The following is an 18,156-nucleotide window of genomic DNA, read 5'->3' as shown; positions in this document are numbered from 1 at the left end:
AGATTTAAAATAGAGTAGATTGATTCTTTTTTTCATATATAAAAGTTTAGGCTTGTGATTTCTTAAAGATTCCTTATAAGATTACCTTTCAAGATAATAAAGTCATAAGCCCTTTCTTTGTAACCGTAAAACTCAGTCTGCCAGCAAAAGACCTGACTAAGAAGAACACCTTGCTTGCTTACACAGTTACTCTATAACAAATTGCTTGGGTATGAATATACGTGGGTTCTTGGGATAATTTGTTTTCACCTGTGATACAGAAAATGTTTAATCATGTAAGGGATATAGAAAACATGCTGTTTTTTACTTATATTCATTATAATTATTCACTTGAAAAATAATGTAACCACATTGTAGTTTTTATATTGCCTGAAAGATTTTGCTGGGGTATATAAGCTGGAAGAAAAAGAATAGAGAGAGAGTTAAAATGGGTTAGAAGGAAAATATCAAGAATGAGAACAGGAATAGAGAATGCAGAAGAATAAAGAAAATGTCTGAAGGAAACCATCAAGAGTGTGTGTCTTTCTCCCTTAACTCCATCAGATAAAAAACATGTAAGACACACAGACTCTGTGGATTCCCTTTGAGCCCTGCACCGCTGGAGGCTGGTCCACCAGGCAGTGATAAAGATCAGATAAACAATTTAAACAGACCTATAAACCCTAAGGAAATAGAAATGGTCATTAAAAGTCTCCCGACCAAAAAAGCCCAGGCTCAGATGGTTTTAGCACAGAATTCAAAGCATAGACCTTCAAAGAGGAGTTAATGCCAATACTATTCAAATTATTCTACAAAATAGAAACAGAAGAAACACTGCCCAGTTCTTTTTACAAGGTCATAGTTACCCTGATACCTAAACCACACATAGACCTAACAAAGAAAATTACAGATTAATTTCCCTTATGAACATAGATACAAAACTTTTCAATAAAATACTTGCAAACTAAATACAAGAATATATAAAAAATATCATTTATCATGATCAAGTAGGCTTTATCCCAGAAATGCAGGGATGGTTCAACATACATAAACTGATAAGTGTAATCTACCATATAGACAGATTGAAAGACAAAAACCACATGCTCATCTCATTAGATGCAAAGGCCTTTGACAAAATCTAGTACCCATTCATGATAAAAGTCCTGGAGAGATTAGAGATACAAGGGACATATCTCAATATAATATCAACCTAAATGGAGGGAAACTCAAAGCATTTCCACTAAAATCAGGAACAAGACAAAGTTACCCACTCTCTCCAGATCTATTTGATTGCAGTACTTGAAGTCTTGGCGGTAAGTCGACTGAAGGAGATCAGAACCTCAACATAAAACAAGACACACTGAACCTGACAGAAGAGAAGGCAGTGAATAGTCTGCACTCGGCGGCACAGGAGGAGACTCTCTGAACACAGCACTGACAGCACAGGCACTAAGATCAACAGTTAGTAAATGGGACCTCACCAAAGTGAGGGGCTTCTGCACAGCAAAGGACGCCATCCTCCAGACAAAGGGGCAGCCTACAGAATGGGGAAAGATTCTTCGTTTTTTACCAACTAAAGAATTAAAAATCTGGATATCAAGAAAACAAGCCAATTAAAAATAGAGGGCAGATCTAAACAGAGTTCTCAAAAGAAGAAACCCTGAAAGAAATATTCGACATCCTTAGTCATCAGGAAAATGAAAATCAAAACTACTTTGAGATTTCATCTTACGCCAGTCAGAAAAGCCAGTAACACAAATGACAGCTCATGCATGTAAGGATGTGGGGTTAGGGGACACTCATCCATTGCTGGTGGGACGCCAACTTGTTCAGCTGCTATGAAAGCAGTGTGGTGGTCCTCAGGGAGCTGGGACTAGATCTCCTTCAAGACCCAGTTACAGTGCCCAGGCATATACCCAAAAGATTCTACCTCTGCCTTAGTCCGGGTGTCTATTGCTGTGAAGAGACACCATGACCACAGCGACTCTTATAAAGGAAACACTGAATTGGGGTGGCTTGTTTACAGTTTCAGAGGTTTGGTCCATTATCACCATGACAGGGAGCAGGGTGGTGTGCAGGCTGACATGGTGCTGGTTACATCTTGACCAGAAGGCAGCAGGAAGTCGACTGACAGACACACTGAGGGAAGCTTGATCAAAAGAGACCTCAAAGCCCGCCCCCCAGGGACATACTTTCTCCAAAAAGCCACACCCACTCAAGTCCGCACCTCTTAATAGTGCCACACCCTATGAGATTTCAGGGGCCAGTTACATTCACACTACCACAATATCCTATCACAGAGACACTTGCTGGGCAATGTTCATTGCTGCTCTATTCAGAACAGTCAGAAACAGACTAGATTCTATTAATGGACAAATGGGTAAAGAAAATGTGGTGCACCAACACATTGGAATATTATTCAGCTGTTAAAAAAATGGAATTATGAAATTTGAAAGTAAATGGATGGAGCTAAAAAAAAAAATTATCCGGGCTGGAGAGATGGCTCAGAGGTTAAGAGCACTGCTTGTTCTTCCAGAGGTCCTGAGTTCAATTCCCAGCAACCACATGGTGGCTCACAACCATCTGTAATGAGATCTGGCGCCCTCTTCTGGCCTGCAGGCATACATGCAGACAAAACACTGTATACATAATAAATAAATCTTTAAAAAAAAATTATCCTGAATGAGGTAATCCAGATTCCAAAAGACAAATATTGTATGTATTCATTTATATGAGGATATTAGCTGTTAAGTCTTCAACAACCAGGCTACAGTCTATATAATTACAGAGGTTAGGTATAGAGTAAGGTTGGGGGGGGGGAATTGGATCATCCTAGGAAGGGGAAATAGAGAGTTATGGATGGAGTGAAAGTGGGAACTGGAATAGAAGGATCTAACAGGAAGGGGAAGGAAAGAGGGAAGTCAGGGAGGGAATGGGAGTGGGGTAGCTAAAATTAAGGGCCATTTGAGGGGTCCTATGGAAACCTAACACAGTGGAAGCTTCCTCAAATATAAACATGTATTAAAGTGATCTAAACGGAATTGCCAAGTAACGGGGAGATGGAGGCCCAACTGGACGTCTCTCATTACCAAATGAAGCTCCCAGTACTGGGAATGGGTTATATCTAATCTAATTGTGGGCCAAAGGGGCTCCATGGGAAGGCCAAAACAACCTAGGCTGTTGCCAAGGCTACTGGCTGCCCTCCACCATCTGATGGTAAGGTCCTTTTGCTAAAGACAACGCTCACACAACTCACCGAACGTGGAGAAGTCAAGCTGCTGTCCGTCTAGAGCTTTCACCCCTGTGGGCGAGTGTTTATGGTTTGGAAGATACTCTGCATGCCACCAAAGGAGGGAGGTCAACACCAGTCCAGCTACAAACCCTCCAATCTACAGCGGTGGCCTACGTGCAAGGTATATGCTATGGCAATCCTGGCACAAAGCTTATGAGGCTGACCAATCAGTGTCTGCCTGGATCTCAGGCTCATTTCATGAGATGAAACCCATCCCTCATACTGCTTAGGTGGCCAAGAACCTGAGACTGGATAGGCCAGGGACCGAGGGGAAAACCAAATACTACTGTCCTGCTAAAGGAATGTGGCAACAAAGTGAATCGTAACAACATCCGTTACACTCATAGGTCAGTGTCTTGCTCGGCCATCATCAGCATCCTCCTGCAGTAGATGGGAACAAATACAGCAACCCACTGCTGGAAATGTGCAGAGTGGGAGACCTCAGAACACCAAGTCCTGAACCGGTTGTTTCCATCAATTCCCTCCCTTCAGGGCTCAGGGAACCCTGTGAACAGGAGCTGGAAAGACTGTAGGAGCCAGAGGGGACTGAGGACACCAGGAAACAAGGCCTCTAGACACAGCAGGACGGATGCACACAGGAACTCACAGAGGCTGTGGCAGCAGACACAGGGCCTCTGCAGGTCGGCCTCATGGGGTCCCAGTGCTGAGAGGGGAAGAGGACACAGGCCTCACCCAGGAGCTCGCCCAAGGCTCCAAGTGATAACTGCTCACAAATGAAAAACTCATCTTCTCCAGCAGTCTTACTGCATACACAAACCCCTCCTTAGGGCAGGCCCGTGCCCAGCAGTAGACGGCCAACACAAAAGGAACCCAATAGCATTTTTGGAGGGTCTTTGTCTCATAATGCTGTGTGAGGGCTTTATCTAAGTATGCTTTTGTTCTGTTTTGTTGTGACCTTACAGGTCCTTTGTGTGTATGTTATAGTTTCCAGGTTTATGTTTTTATGGGATTTCTGTGTGTGTGAATGTGTGTGTGTCTGCATCTGTATATGTTTCTTGAGCTTTTTTCTTGTTTTATCCTATTCTGGTTTGTTTTTATTTTGTAATTTCATCATTAGTTTTTTTTTTTTTTTTTTTTTTTTTTTTTTTTTTTTTTTTTAAGATGCTTGTTTATCTCCTAATGAGAGAAAGAAAAGATGTGGATTTGGGAGGTGGGGAGGTAGGCAGGATGTGGATTTGGGAGGTAGGGAGGTAGGAGGAGTTGGGGAGGGAAGCCATAATCAGAATAGACTGTCTTTAAAAAAAAAAATCTATTTCAATTAAAAAAGAAGAAGACTCATGGCAAGCTTATTTGTATTAGCTGCAAAGTGGAGACAAATTGAATTATGTGTCATATTTATGGACTGAAACACCACCTGGCTGTAATGAACTACACACCTGGATATATCTTAAAACAGAAACACCTTGTTGACTGAAGGAAGCTGAATCAAAAACACGTATTTCACGAGTCTACACCATGAAAGGGAACTAAGCTACCGTAAGACCAATCAGAGGCAATGCCTGGAGTTCAGGAGGCGCCTCGGGAGGGCGGAGTCCTAACATAGTGAGTGCTGGAACCATCCTTGGCTGTCCGACAGTCCCTCCACATCCTTTCAAACCAGCGAACAGTGGAACACTTTGACAAGGAATATAGCCGCGGAGTATGTGACGAAGTAGTCACTGTTACGTGAATTACAGAAACAGTCAAGGCCAACCAAAGGAAGGACGCGGCTGTAAATTCAGACTGTGCTACAGTCACTTGCTGCCATTTGTATTCTGTCAGAGACTCAGGCAGGCTGAGAAGTGGGGTGCTTCACTGGGCAGAGAGCCGGCTCCTGATGTGCCAATTCCAGGCCAGGGCCACTGGCACGGGAAGCTGCCGGCTGAGAAACTGGGGGCAGAATGGCCCACGTGACTGACTGCGGTGTATGACCAATTTACTCTGGTAAACCTGGACCTTAGCAGCAACTGAGGCAAAAATTAAGGGAGTGGTCAATGAGGCTGGCTCCCTGGGCTGTCTGTCATAATCCAGGGGCTTGAGTCCTTTGGCCAATCACAGCTCTAAGTTCTCACATGAAATCTGTCACTGTCCACTTGCAGATAAAGACTCCAGTGTTTTATCCACTCAGACTGACTGAGAGGTGGAGGCTCCATCTCCGACGACAGAAACTCAGACTGAAACTGCCTAACAACATCTGTGCCCGTCAGCAGTCACTCCTGACTCCACTCTCCACTAGACTCTGCCAATCAAAGCCGACTTCTATCCCTGTGGATTTGCCTCTTTTCATTAAATGGAGTTGTATAATAATCTTTTACAATTGGCTGCTTCACTCAGTCTATCTCTGTGTTCCATCCATGGTACATACAACCTCGTTCCCCTTAACAGTCGAACAACCCCTTTTCGTGGGGCTGAAACGCCTGTTGTTCATCGACTGGGTGATGAACATTTGGGTGTTCCGCTTTCCGATCACTATGACTGTGAATATTCATGTATCCGTGTTGTGTTAACACGCTTCAGTTCTCTTGTGTGTGTACCAGGATCACAAGACAACGCTATGCCACTTTCCGAGCAACGTTACACCCTCAGGAGCAATGGTTGGCTGCTGCTTCTACAGTCAGACCACAGACACCGATGGATGGGAGATGGCTTCAGGGAAACCAACTTTTTTTTTTTTTTTTTTTTTAAAGACAGGGTTTCTCTGTGTAGCCTTTGCTGTTCTAGAACTCGCTCTGTAGACCAGGCTGGCCTCAAACTCACAGAAATCCACCTGCCTCTGCCTCCCAAGCTCTGGACTAAATGTGTATGCCACCACCACCGCCCAGCAGGTAAAGTAGCTTTATAATGGGCTTACCTCCTAGGGCTCTGCTAGGGATTCTGGGAAGTGACCCATGCTAGAAGCTGCAGTCAACTCTACCACTTGGGAGTTGAGAGTCACTGGGCTGGGGGAGGGGCGTGGATTGTTGACCTCTGGGCGGGGTTGGTCAGGCACTGTGGTACACATCTGTAAACTCAGTCCTTGGAGGACTGAGGATCGTAAGCTCAAGGCTTGGGTTACACAGTGAGACCCCCTCTAAAAGAAGGTAAATGAGTCTGGAATTCCAGCTCAATGAGCTCAGTGCTTCCCCAGCATACATATGATCTCAGAATCCCAGGAACACAGCACCACCACCACTACCACCACCACAACCACAACCAACCCTAAACTCAGCATAAGTTAGCTCCATCCCTCCTAACCCAAATTCGAAGTCTCTCAGGGTGCCTGGCTTCTGGCGTCCAGCCTCCTGAACTGCAGGCCTTCCCATGGAGACACTGCTACTTCTGTAAGTGGCCGGTTCTGCCCACATTTCTCCAGATCTGCCCAAGGAAGCTCCCACTTCATAAGATTCTAAATTCCTCTCACAAGGAATCCACAACTGAACTTCATCTGCCAGGTGCTTTCTTAGAACCATTACACCATCAACCCAATCTCCCATTCAAAACATTTCTACAGTTCTTGCAGCGTTCTGCTTTGGAATAAGTCTATAATAATCTCTTTTTCTCAAAGGACCTTTATAGTCTTAGAAGGAGCCCCGCCCTTCCTAAGTCAGGCCACTCAATTCTTCTATCCTTGGGGCTAAAAGAGCGAGAAGGGTGCATGAAAACCACATGGGGAGATTCATGGGGAGATACAGGCTCTGTGAATACCTCAACACCAAGGTCAGCACATCTAACCTTCACAGTAGCCTACAGCAAAGGCCCTCATCTGCTGCTTTCTTGTTTTTGACATTGTTTTTTTACAGAGAAGAAAATGGGCCAAAGGATATAGTTTCCCAGAGTCACATGAGTAAATGGGGAACCTGGGCTTTAGAGTTAGGACATGTGGTAGAGAAAGCTTTGCATCCATGTCCTAACTCTCCCTACTGTGGAATCCGGGACAGGCTGCTTAACTAACAATGAAGACAATAACCACAGCCCTCTCTCGGGGAGATAAAGCTTGGGCATTTGCAATCTGCCTCAACAGATTTCGGTGTTACATGGGATTTCTGGGTGCTGGTGGCACCTGTGTTCTTTATGAGAAAGCAAAGATTCCAAGTTACTTTTCCAGTTCAGAGAGAAAAATCTCCTCCTCCTATGCTTCAGCAAAAAACAAGTGTAAAAATTCCTGAACTGTGAAAAAAAAAATCATTATTCAATACCAACCCCATAATTAATGAGGATGTGAATGTTTTTTCGAGACACCTATGATATGTCTCAAGAATTCTTAAAAATTATTATTTATTTTATGTGTACGGCTGTTCCCTGCATGCATGTCTGTGCAGTATGTGTACGCAATGCCTGCAGAATCCAGAAGAGGGCATCAGATCCCCAGGAACTGGAGTTACAGATGGTTGTGAGCCACCATGTGGGTGCTGGGAATTGAACTCAGGACCTCTGGAAGAGCAACTGGTGCTCTTAACCTCTGAGCCGTCTCTCCAGCCCCCTTCCTTTTGTTGTTTTAAGGAGAGTACTGCATTTCTTAACTGAACTAAGAACAAAAGTGCACATGTGATGTCCTAAGCAAGGACACTGGTGTGCCGCCGGCGGTGGCTCCGATTCCAGTCCATGAAGCATGAGTCTGTGTGAGACAGGTTCATTCTCGGCTGTAGGCACAATCCAACATGTCTGACAGTAGCGTCACTATAGCTCAGCCCAAAGAGACGGTGACTGTTTATTGGGTCTAGGCTGCCAGACGAGTAGTTAATACCTTAAAGCTCATAATTAAAATGATAATGTTTGACATAAAAGTATTAATATGCCATTTTAAGAAAAGTAAGTATTTCTCCAGCTTTGCAAAGAAGCTAATAGTCTAGCTGTCAGAAAGATCTCTGACAGGAGACCTTGGTTCACGTTTCACTTATACATACACATACACAAGTTACCAAATCTTTCTCTGAGGACAGAAATGACCTGCTTCACAGAGTGGTCACAAAAATTGAGCCGGGCGGTGGTGGCGCACGCCTTTAATCCCAGCACTCGGGAGGCAGAGCCAGGCGGATCTCTGTGAGTTCGAGGCCAGCCTGGGCTACCAAGTGAGTCCCAGGAAAGGCGCAAAGCTACACAGAGAAACCCTGTCTCGAAAAAACCAAAAAAAAAAAAAAAAAAAAAAAAATTGAGCGGTAGTAAGGTGTGGTGGCATGTCTGTAGGCCCAGTGCTGGGAGGGTGAGGCGGCAGGATATTGATTCAACACCATCCTGGGTTACACACTGAGAACAAGGCCAGTTGGAACCACACCGGGAACCTTGTTTCAAAACAAGCAACCAAACAAACAAAACCCAAGGGCTAGAAAGAAATGTAGCTCAGTCATAGAGCACTGGCTCAGAATGTGCAAGGGCTTGGGTTAGACGTCCAGTATCACACACAAAATATGGGCAGTTGTAGATACATAAATAAGAAAATCACAAGGAAGGGAAAAATAACCAATAACTTCTCATCCCAAAGGCAACTTCTCTGACCTTCCCCTCTATGTCTGTCTTTATGTGGATTTGACCGCATCCTCCAGAGCTGATGCATTCTACTTTGTCTGGTTCTTCATGGGCTGTTAATGCAACTGACCCATTTTCCCACACCATAAACAACCAGCCCTAACTGAAGCATTATGGCTTCTAGTAAAACAGTGTTGCTGGTTATGAAGACGCTGACAATGATATGCTCTTGCCTACTGCCTCTTCCTGTCACGTTGGAGCTCTGATCTCCTGGCCTTGGGACCTCCATTCTATCACCATTATCACTCGGGGCCACTTAAAGAACCTCCTAAGTGCCTATTGTGGTACCAGACACTAGGCCCCTCCAAAGGCCCCCAGGAGGAACACTGTAGGCCGCGGTACAGAGGAAATGAAGCTGTACTCCACAGCCATCTGCTTAACTGAACCTAAAAACATTTCCCCACACAGTACAACAGAAGCCACTCACCAAACCAAACCTAACCAAACCCAACTCAACCCAACCTAACCAAACCTAACCAAACACAACCAAACCTAACCAAACCCAACCCAACCAAACCTAACCAAACCTAACCAAACACAACCCAACCAAACCCAACCAAACCTAAGCAAACCCAACCCAACCAAACCCAACCAAACCCAACCAAACCTAACCAAACCCAACCCAACCCAACCCAACCAAACCTAACCAAACCCAACCCAACCAAACCTAACCAAACCCAACCCAACCAAACCTAACCAAACCCAACCAAACCAAACCCAACCAAACCAAACCTAACTGTTGCTTGAGTTTTCCTGCCTTGCCCACAGTCAGGACAAATCTTTGTCACCTGCCAGTCCCACAGCCGCTCAGACCCAACCAAGCAAACACAGAGACTTATATTGCTTACAAACTGTATGGCCGTGGCAGGCCTCCTGTTAACTGTTCCTATATCTTAAAGTAACGCATTTCTACAAATCTATACCTTGCCACGCGGCTGGTGGCTTACCAGCATCTTCACATGCTGCTTGTCCTGGCAGTGGCTGGCAGCGTCTCCTTCTGCCTTCCTGTTCTTTTATTTCTCCTCTCTGTTAGTCCCGCCTACACTTCCTGCCCAGCCACGACCAATCAGGTTTTATTTATTGACCAATCAGAGCAACTTGACATACAGACCATCCCCCAGTACAGCCAAGTGCAGACCATCTCAGACACCTGCACTCAGGCCCATGGTCCTAATCATCCTCTATGCGGACCTGCTGGGTAACGCCACAAAGAACCCAAGAAGGGCTCCCACAGGACATACATTAACATCCCACAGCACCTAACCAAACCCAACTCAACCCAATTCAACTCAACCACCTAAGCAAACCCAACCTAACCTAACCTAACCTAACCAAACCCAACCTGGCCAAATCCAACCAAATCTAACCAAACCAAGCCTGACCAAACCCAAGCCAACTCAACAAAACCAAACCCGAGCTGAGCCAACTGTCAGGACACTTCCTGGACATCGCATCCCTTTTCTTTGGGGAAAACGTCAGCTTTGTTATTTGGCTTATAAATCATAAGCCTCCCAGTACAACAGAATTCAGCTCTGAATATTTGCCTTTTTGAGCTGCCCCAACCGTACCACCACATGACCTATCCTGACTTTCCACTGATACCAATTCTTGTTTGTTTTCCCAGAGTCTTTAACTATCTAGGTATAAAGCCCACAATTTACCCTAGGAACAAAAATCAGTGAAAATCAATACAAAAATAAGTGTAATATAATGGTGATATCTTTGTTTGTTTTGGCCGGCTCTCTGGGCTGGAGGACTTGAGTCACAGTCATCATTAGTTGTCATCATAACTTAAATAATCAGGTCTCCAGAAGGGCAACAGCCAGCTCAGCGAATAGAGACCATGTTAGAACTAACTGGAGGAAGAGGACTGGGTCTTCAGAGGGTAACACTTCTAAAAATAATCTATAGGCTGGTCAGAGGGGTAGCTCAGTGGCGGAGGTTTGAGCCCCTATGGAGAAGACCCTGGTCAGACCCCAGCACGAAATTCAACAGCCACGACACAGAAAGAAAGGGGACATCTGCAGCTTGTAAGAATCTACGGGACATGGCACTGTCCTTTTAAAGGACAGAGAGAGATGAGGCAACCTCAAACACATTCAAACTCACTTGAACTTTTTTCTTTTCCATTTTCTTCCACCTAGTGTGTGGTGCTGGAGAGGAAACCCAGGGCCAGCTGCACGCCAAATGCCTTGTCTTCCATTAAGCTACATATGCCAGGCCTATCTTGTGGATTTTTATCTGTACAGCCAACAACTGCCCTAAAGTCCTAATACAGATCACTCAGAAATATTTCACCCCCCATTATCCACGTTCTTTCACACATGCGTCATGCTAATTAAAGGGCTGCTGTCCTCATGCGGTTAGACACTGAGTGGTTAGAACGATGGACGCATGCCGCCTCAGGGCTCACACCAGCTGCAGAGGCATGGGAGACCTTCACGAGTTGGAGGTGGGAATGGTTAGGATTACTGAGGTATAGTAACTGAAAACCTTAAAAAGAGCTTAGAATTTAAAGAAACGCTAAGACATGGCTTTTCCCAAAGAGGGGACCTTTGAGCCCCTAGACAAATGATTCTCTAGAGCTATCATCCCTACTGCCAGAGCCTGAAAACTCACCCCGTTTAATCTTATCTTCCCTTGCCTCCCTCCCCCCAACCTCCCACTTCCCCCTCTCCTCATTTCTTCCCATCCCGATCCTTTCTGAGACTCTGGGTCCAGTGCTCTCTTGGTCTCAACCGCTGGCCTCGCTCGCCTGGTACAACCTCTACCCCAACATACTGCATGAATAATCCTCTTTGGAAAAAATCATATCTCATCCTTGTGGAGAGGCAGAAAATTATTCAAAAAATAGTATTTTAAAAAATAGAAACAGTAAGGTCTTTAAATTCGAAGCTGTTTTCCTAGTAGGAAGAGACGACGGAAGAGAAGCAATGACTTCAGATTGGCTCAGACTAGGTCGCTGGTGGTGGCAACCGGTCAGTTTCATTCCATCACAGCAGGTGTGTGTGTGTGGGGGGGCCAGATTTACCCAGGTGGAGGGAAAGAGAAAGGGGTAAATAAAAGGAGCCCCGGAAACAAGGAAGGCGGGGCAGGAGGAAAGGAAGCAAAGTCTAAAGGAAAGGAGCAAGGGGAGATTAAGGGGAGTGAGGGGCCGATGGGAAGGAGGGCGGGGCGGGGGCGTTAATCAGAATGGAGGGCAGCCCCAGAGGCGGGCGGGCGGGGCGGGCGGGTGCAGGAGCAGAGACTGCCATGCCTAGCCTGGTCCACTGTGTACTTCCTTACGCTGTCCGTAGCTGCCTTATCTATTTTCACCTCAGGCAGGAGCCGCCCGATGTGCGAGCCGGGCCCGATGAGCGACACCACGCCGTTGCAGTCCACCGTGCTGTTGCGCTTGACGCTGCGCCGCAGGCTGGGGAAGATGCGCGACGAGCGGCTGCACTGGCTGTAGCCGCTGTAGCCGCTGTAGCTGCTGCGGCGCTCGCGGGCCCGGATCGGGATGAACAGCGAGTCGCGCCGGCCCTCGCTCTCCTCCACCGTGCTGTGCTCGTCGTCCGCGAACTCGTTCTCCGAGCCGGGGTCTCGGAACCGCCCGGGGCCCCGGAAGCTGAAGATGCTGCTTTTGCTGTTGTGGCGGGAGAGGAAGGGTGAGCCCGGGATGCTCAGCAGCGACTGAGAGAGGGCAAGGGAGAGAAAAAGAGAGAGAGAGGGAGAGAGAGAGGGAGAGAGGGTGTGAGACCAGCCAGCAGCCCGACGCACCCCTGCAGGTCTATTACCCTGCCATCACTTAACTCTTAATCACATCCCGCGCCCCACACACCCGGAATCACCTGGCTACCCATCTAGCCGAGCGGACCCTGCACGCAAATGACAGGATTTTTTTTTGTTGTTTTTTTTGGTATGTGTTGACTACCAGCTCTCACAGAAAGTGCTTTTAAACAATGCCCACGTTAAGTCGTTGGAGGCGCCAGCACCTCTGGCCCTCTCTCCATGTGTACCTGTCTGGAGCTCTGATACCACCACAAAATGCCGCTGTTTAGTCAGCTGGCACGTGATACAAACCTCCTCCACTTTGAAGTCAACATCTTTTAAAATCAGAATTGTAAGTGGTTGTGAATAATTTATTTCCTAATTCAGTTAGTTGTAAATTACATAATTCCCAGCACTCACATTTTCAAGTAAGACTCTTTATCAAGTTTTTCATTTCTTTTTATCCTTTTTTATCAACACATACTCTTATTGCACATTTCCTCCAAAATTTTATGAAAGTGAATTTTTATGCTTAAATGTGTTTTACTGGTTACCACTGAATACTGCTCTGCATCAAAAAATTGTAAATAGGCAACCTTAAAACTTTTTCTGTGACCATGAGTCCCTAAGATATTCTTCAAATTCTCTCATATTCAGTTTTTACTATAATTTTATGAATGTAATTGATCACACTACACACGCAGTATACACTTGACAAGCAGGTGACTTAAAGGCAGTTATTAACTGATGAGATGGCTATTTTTCATTGTGCTTACTGTTTGTTGACGGGATTACTTATGAGTAGGAGGAGACAGGGCTCACCCACGCCCATCCTATAATAATCCATTTTAAGTGTTGGGAAGCTTTATCCATGCAAATATAATCTTGGAAAGAATTGTGTTATAATGCCATTCAATTCTTTGAACTCTTTCCAAGTTATACGCCAAAACCCACACGCAAACCAGTCAGATGTAGTAGAAGGATCTGTCAGCTGGCAAATCCACTCCCCTTTGCATCCTCCTGCTCTTTGCTCCTTGAGAGCAGGGAACTTGCTAGCCCATGGAGATGCTACCTGGCTGGAAGCAGCCCCTTCCCCGACCGCCGAGGCCCCCAGGAAGTGTGTGTTATGAACAAGCCTGGGGACAAGGATTACTCTTTCTCCTAAGACAGCTAACACAGCAGAAAGGGAACACTCAAAACCATGTTCTATTTCCATTACTGTCAGCATTTTAAAATAAAACCATTTTATCACGGTGCGTGCTTTAAATACGCTGATGAGTCTTAAGGGTGCAGACAGCCCCCTTAGTTTATCGGGAGTCTGCAACATGATCTAATTGACAAAGTGTTCTCGATGTCAAAGGAAGCGGTCAATTTGGACTTGTTTTCATTTGAAAAAGTATGACCTCATTTTTTATTTGTGACATATGTGTTCCCCTCACAGTCACCCAGTCCTGAACTCACAACATGCCAGAACCTTCGTAATTACTGTGCTCCTAACAGACACACGGAAGGAAGAGATGACCCGAGACAGTCTCACAGAGGAGCTGGGTTCTTGTGTTAGAGAACATTTTGTAGGCACCGATACGTTCAATTTTCCTTTAATCTGGCATCCTTGAGGAAATGAACCATACAGGCAGCCTAGGATGAGAAGATGGAGCTTCTAAAAAGGGAAGTGGGGGGAACCATACACACACCACACACACACACACACACACACACACACACACACACACCACATATACACCACACACACATACCACATACATACACACACACACACACACACACATATACACCACACACACATACCACACACACACACACACACACACACACACACACACACACACGGGACAGACACCGGGGAGCTTTGGGCCACAGGGCTTGATCTCAGGCACAACTCTATATAGGTTAAAGGTTAGGGGATCCGGGTCCTGAAAACTGATAGATTGCAAAGTATTCCTGTGTTCCCAGGGAGAGGAAAGCCCAGCGTGAGAAGCACTTCTCTAAGAGAGCAGCTTGTTAAACGACTGACCCAGGACCGCGCTCGCTGCTCTGTGGGACTAGCTTTACCAAGTAAGGTTTTTGAGGGAACTTTCACAACTCAAAACTGCAGCAGGAGCTTTGCCTTAGAGTTTAGGCCTAATGTTCTGCTAAGATGAGTCAACATACGTTCTCTGTGCTGTCAACAACGCACGCCTTTAATCCCAGCACTCGGGAGGCAGAGCCAGGCGGATCTCTGTGAGTTCAAGGCCAGCCTGGTCTACAGCATGAGATCCAGGACAGGTGCAAAGCTACACAGAGAAACCCCAAAAAAAAAAAAAAAAAAAAAAAAAAAAATCTATTTCTGGTTCTATGCTCGAGTGTCCCTAGCTCCCGTCTCTCCCTGTGACAGACAAAGCCCCCGTCCCTGGGATTGATGTTCTCTGAAGAACTCTATTTACCTGCTGTGTGGTCTTTTCCTGACTCAGCTCTAAGGAACCCACAAACTTCTGAAACCAGTCTGAATTTTGTCCCTGGAGCCACATGAAGAAACTGAGTCAGGGCGAGGGGTGCAGCCCAGGAACAGTGCTTGCCCAGGTTCTACCCGCACCACAAAAGTTTAAAAAAAAAAAAAAGGAGGAAAAGAAAAAGTAACAAAGAAAGGAAATTAGAGTCATAGGTCCCTGCCACCTATGTGACGGGGATGCCACTGTGGACCACGTAGATGCCACACGCTGGCCGTGCGGAAGAGGCTGAGTTCAGCACCATCTCTCAGTACCCCCACTGTTCCACCCCACGCCAGCCCCGAGAGGGTTTGTGAGTGAGAACTGGCACTGTACGGGCGCACACGTGGCCAGCTCCCACACTTCCTTCTTCCAGTCTGTGCTGTCCACTGTGCACTGGGTCAGGGCCTCTCGACTTCACTCCAGGCTTCCTGGGGCACCCTCCTCGGGTGACTGCTTCCTTCCCCTGAACCTGCTCTACTCACTGTGTGCGCTGAGCGCAACATTCACAGATCAATGCTAACACAAAACTTACTGGCTTACAGTAGGACGGATGAACACTAGGAAATTTCATGGCAATTAACATTGTCATAACATCAGAGAATATGGTAATTTTTCTAGAAATTCATTGTTACGTTTTACAATAGTACCAGTGCATGAACAATTGGAAAAAATAGAAACTAGTCCTTCACCACAGACAGTTTGGTAAAAACGACTGGCTGGAAGATGGTGTCTTAAGATACAAAGATGAAACCTGGACATGCTGTCATCCCAGAACTGAGGAGGCTGAGGCAGGAGGATCACAGGTTTGTGATCCCGTTAGGCAATGACATCAAGACCCCGTCTCAACAGTAACAAGGACCACACTGAGCAGGCTTAGCACTTCTGTCGCAGATTGCTGCTCCACAATGTGGAGGGCCACATTGAGACGGCCTGTCTCCAGGAAGGAAGAGTCCAAGTAGGGGAGGCAGGTTTGAGAAAGCGCAAGGCTGGAGAGTCTAAAACAATGTGGGGTCTATGTGAGCTGTGAGGGGTACTTAACCACTGGGCACTCAGCCCTAGAACAGTTTGGGGTGGGGAAATATTAGCTTATAAACACAGGAAATAGCTAGGGGCAGCGGCTTTGGACTGGGTAAATTACGATAAAGGCACATTCAAAAGCGACTGTGAGTGGATAGAAGAGAAACCTAATAAACTGTGCAGAGGCACAAAAATCTGAGGGCCTCACTAGAAGGACAGACGACAAACAAAAACAGGAGCATCTTTGCTATTTCCCACAGCCATCTCTGATAATCTGAACCCTGGACGGGCAGGCAAGCCTCCTCCAAGATGGACTGCATTTTCCTCAGCTTCACTGCTTCCCTCAAATGTGCGCCAGGCAGGCAGCCTCCTCCAGGACTCTCGCTCTCCACTCCCGGTACACGGCTCCTTCCCAGGGTGCAGCCTGCTGCTCTCCACGTCAGCTCCCTAACTCTGCACAGCACTCAGACCCCTCTCCAGGTGCAGCGGCCTTTTTATTGTTAGATCTCCTTGGAAATCATCGACAAGCTCCTTAAGGGCACAATGCCTTTTTTTTTTTTAATCTCTGTACCTCTTGGACTGCTTTGTATACAGTAGACATAACTAGATTACATGGCGTATAGTCTGATTACCACTGCAAAGTGGCCATGTCTCACTGACACTGCCTTGTGAGCTAATCGCCACCTAAAGAAAGACATTTTATTTGACAAAGAAATTTAATTCTATTTAATAAAAAAACGATTGTCCCAAGGCCATGGCTCTATTAACTCCTAGGATCCGATCAGGTTTATGAAATGAGCAGGACTTACTTCTTATTTTCAAAATTCTTCTTTTCAACCAACTAAGTGCCCTGGCTCTTCTCTGATGGCCACACCATAGCTACTTAAGAAACGTGGCTTCTATAGATTTGTCTTAGAAGAATAGCTCTCGGGTGCTCTGGACTTTAGGGATGGACCCTGCATTCTCCACACAAATCTGTAGATACCCGCAGGCTTGTGACCACTGGCTGTTTGAAACATAATAAATACATAGGTGGTTTTAAATTCTCTATTTCATTCTCCTCTCATGTTTCCTTTCCCCTAGCACAGTGATTCCTAAAATGTGATCTGAGGACTTCCAGTGGTCCCTGAGGTCTATCCAACCACCCTCCCTCCCAACCAGGTCAGAACTATTTGATGATAACACTGATAGGATAATTACTTTAATCATTCTTATTTTCTTATAAACATCCGAGGGAATACTGTGGGCTGATATCTTTGCTATATTTGAAGACTTTTTAAGAGTTTTAATACTTTATTTCAACATTTGGAAGATCTTATAGCCAAGGGGTCCAAAGTTTGGCAAAGAATAATGCATGTTGCCATCATTCATGGTTTAAGAACTGTGGGTACAAAACAGCAAAGGACATTAGCATATGACATGTGGAAGTTTAAAATACATGCACAAAGAAGTATCTTTACATTTTCTTAAATATAATTTCTAATAAGATAGATTAAAATGCTTTTTAAAAGGCAGTGTGGGGCACTCAATCACTTGTACATTTACTTTGTGTGTGTGCTGTTGCACACATGTGTGCTCTAACTCATGGGAATCCGTTTAGGTGGGTCCGGGAATTGAACTCTGGCCAGCCTTGGCGTCCAGCTTCTTTACCACTGAGCCATCTCACCGATCCCTGACTAATTTAAAAGATATAAAGGTATTCTAAGACCATAAGGATCTGAAAGCCTCCGCAACAGGATAAACAGGCTGCACAAAACAAGAACACAGCTTCGACATCGTATTTATCAAACTGCCCTGAACCACAAATGGAGAGCAGTGAGACGGGAGCAGGGGTGTGGGAGGTGTTGGAGGGACAGACGCGTACCTGGATTGTGCTATGGAAAACCTGGACTGTGCTATGGAAAACTAAAAAAAAATGTTTGTTTTTCGAGACAGGGTTTCTCTGTGTAGCTCTGTCTGTCCTGGATCTCAAAGATCCACCTGCCTCTGCCTCCTGAGTGCTGGGATGAAAGGCGTGCGCCACTACGGATAGCTAACTGAAAATTCTTAAACCGTGTCTGAGCACCAGTGAGGAAAGATGGCTGGGGCATAAATTCTAGAGCAGAGGGAACCAAGTCCAAATCGTGG

The 18,156-nt window shown here is 45.8% G+C and overlaps 1 protein-coding gene across 4 annotated transcripts in view; it reads right to left on the bottom strand.

The window, feature by feature from the left end:
- Positions 1-18,156, bottom strand: part of Scn8a (sodium voltage-gated channel alpha subunit 8) — a 182,578-nt gene that overhangs the window by 56,699 nt on the left and 107,723 nt on the right. For all 4 annotated transcript variants that reach the window (XM_076556863.1, XM_076556860.1, XM_076556862.1 and 1 more), the window contains exon 12: positions 12,089-12,445. In XM_076556863.1, the coding sequence (XP_076412978.1) occupies positions 12,089-12,445 (357 nt within the window). The remainder of the gene's footprint in view (positions 1-12,088; positions 12,446-18,156) is intronic.

This window comes from Peromyscus maniculatus, chromosome 20 (genome assembly GCF_049852395.1).
Source record: "Peromyscus maniculatus bairdii isolate BWxNUB_F1_BW_parent chromosome 20, HU_Pman_BW_mat_3.1, whole genome shotgun sequence".
Taxonomy (NCBI): domain Eukaryota; kingdom Metazoa; phylum Chordata; class Mammalia; order Rodentia; family Cricetidae; genus Peromyscus; species Peromyscus maniculatus.
The sequence above is the reverse complement of the archived record's forward strand: the minus strand, read 5'-3'. Positions and strand labels throughout refer to the sequence as shown.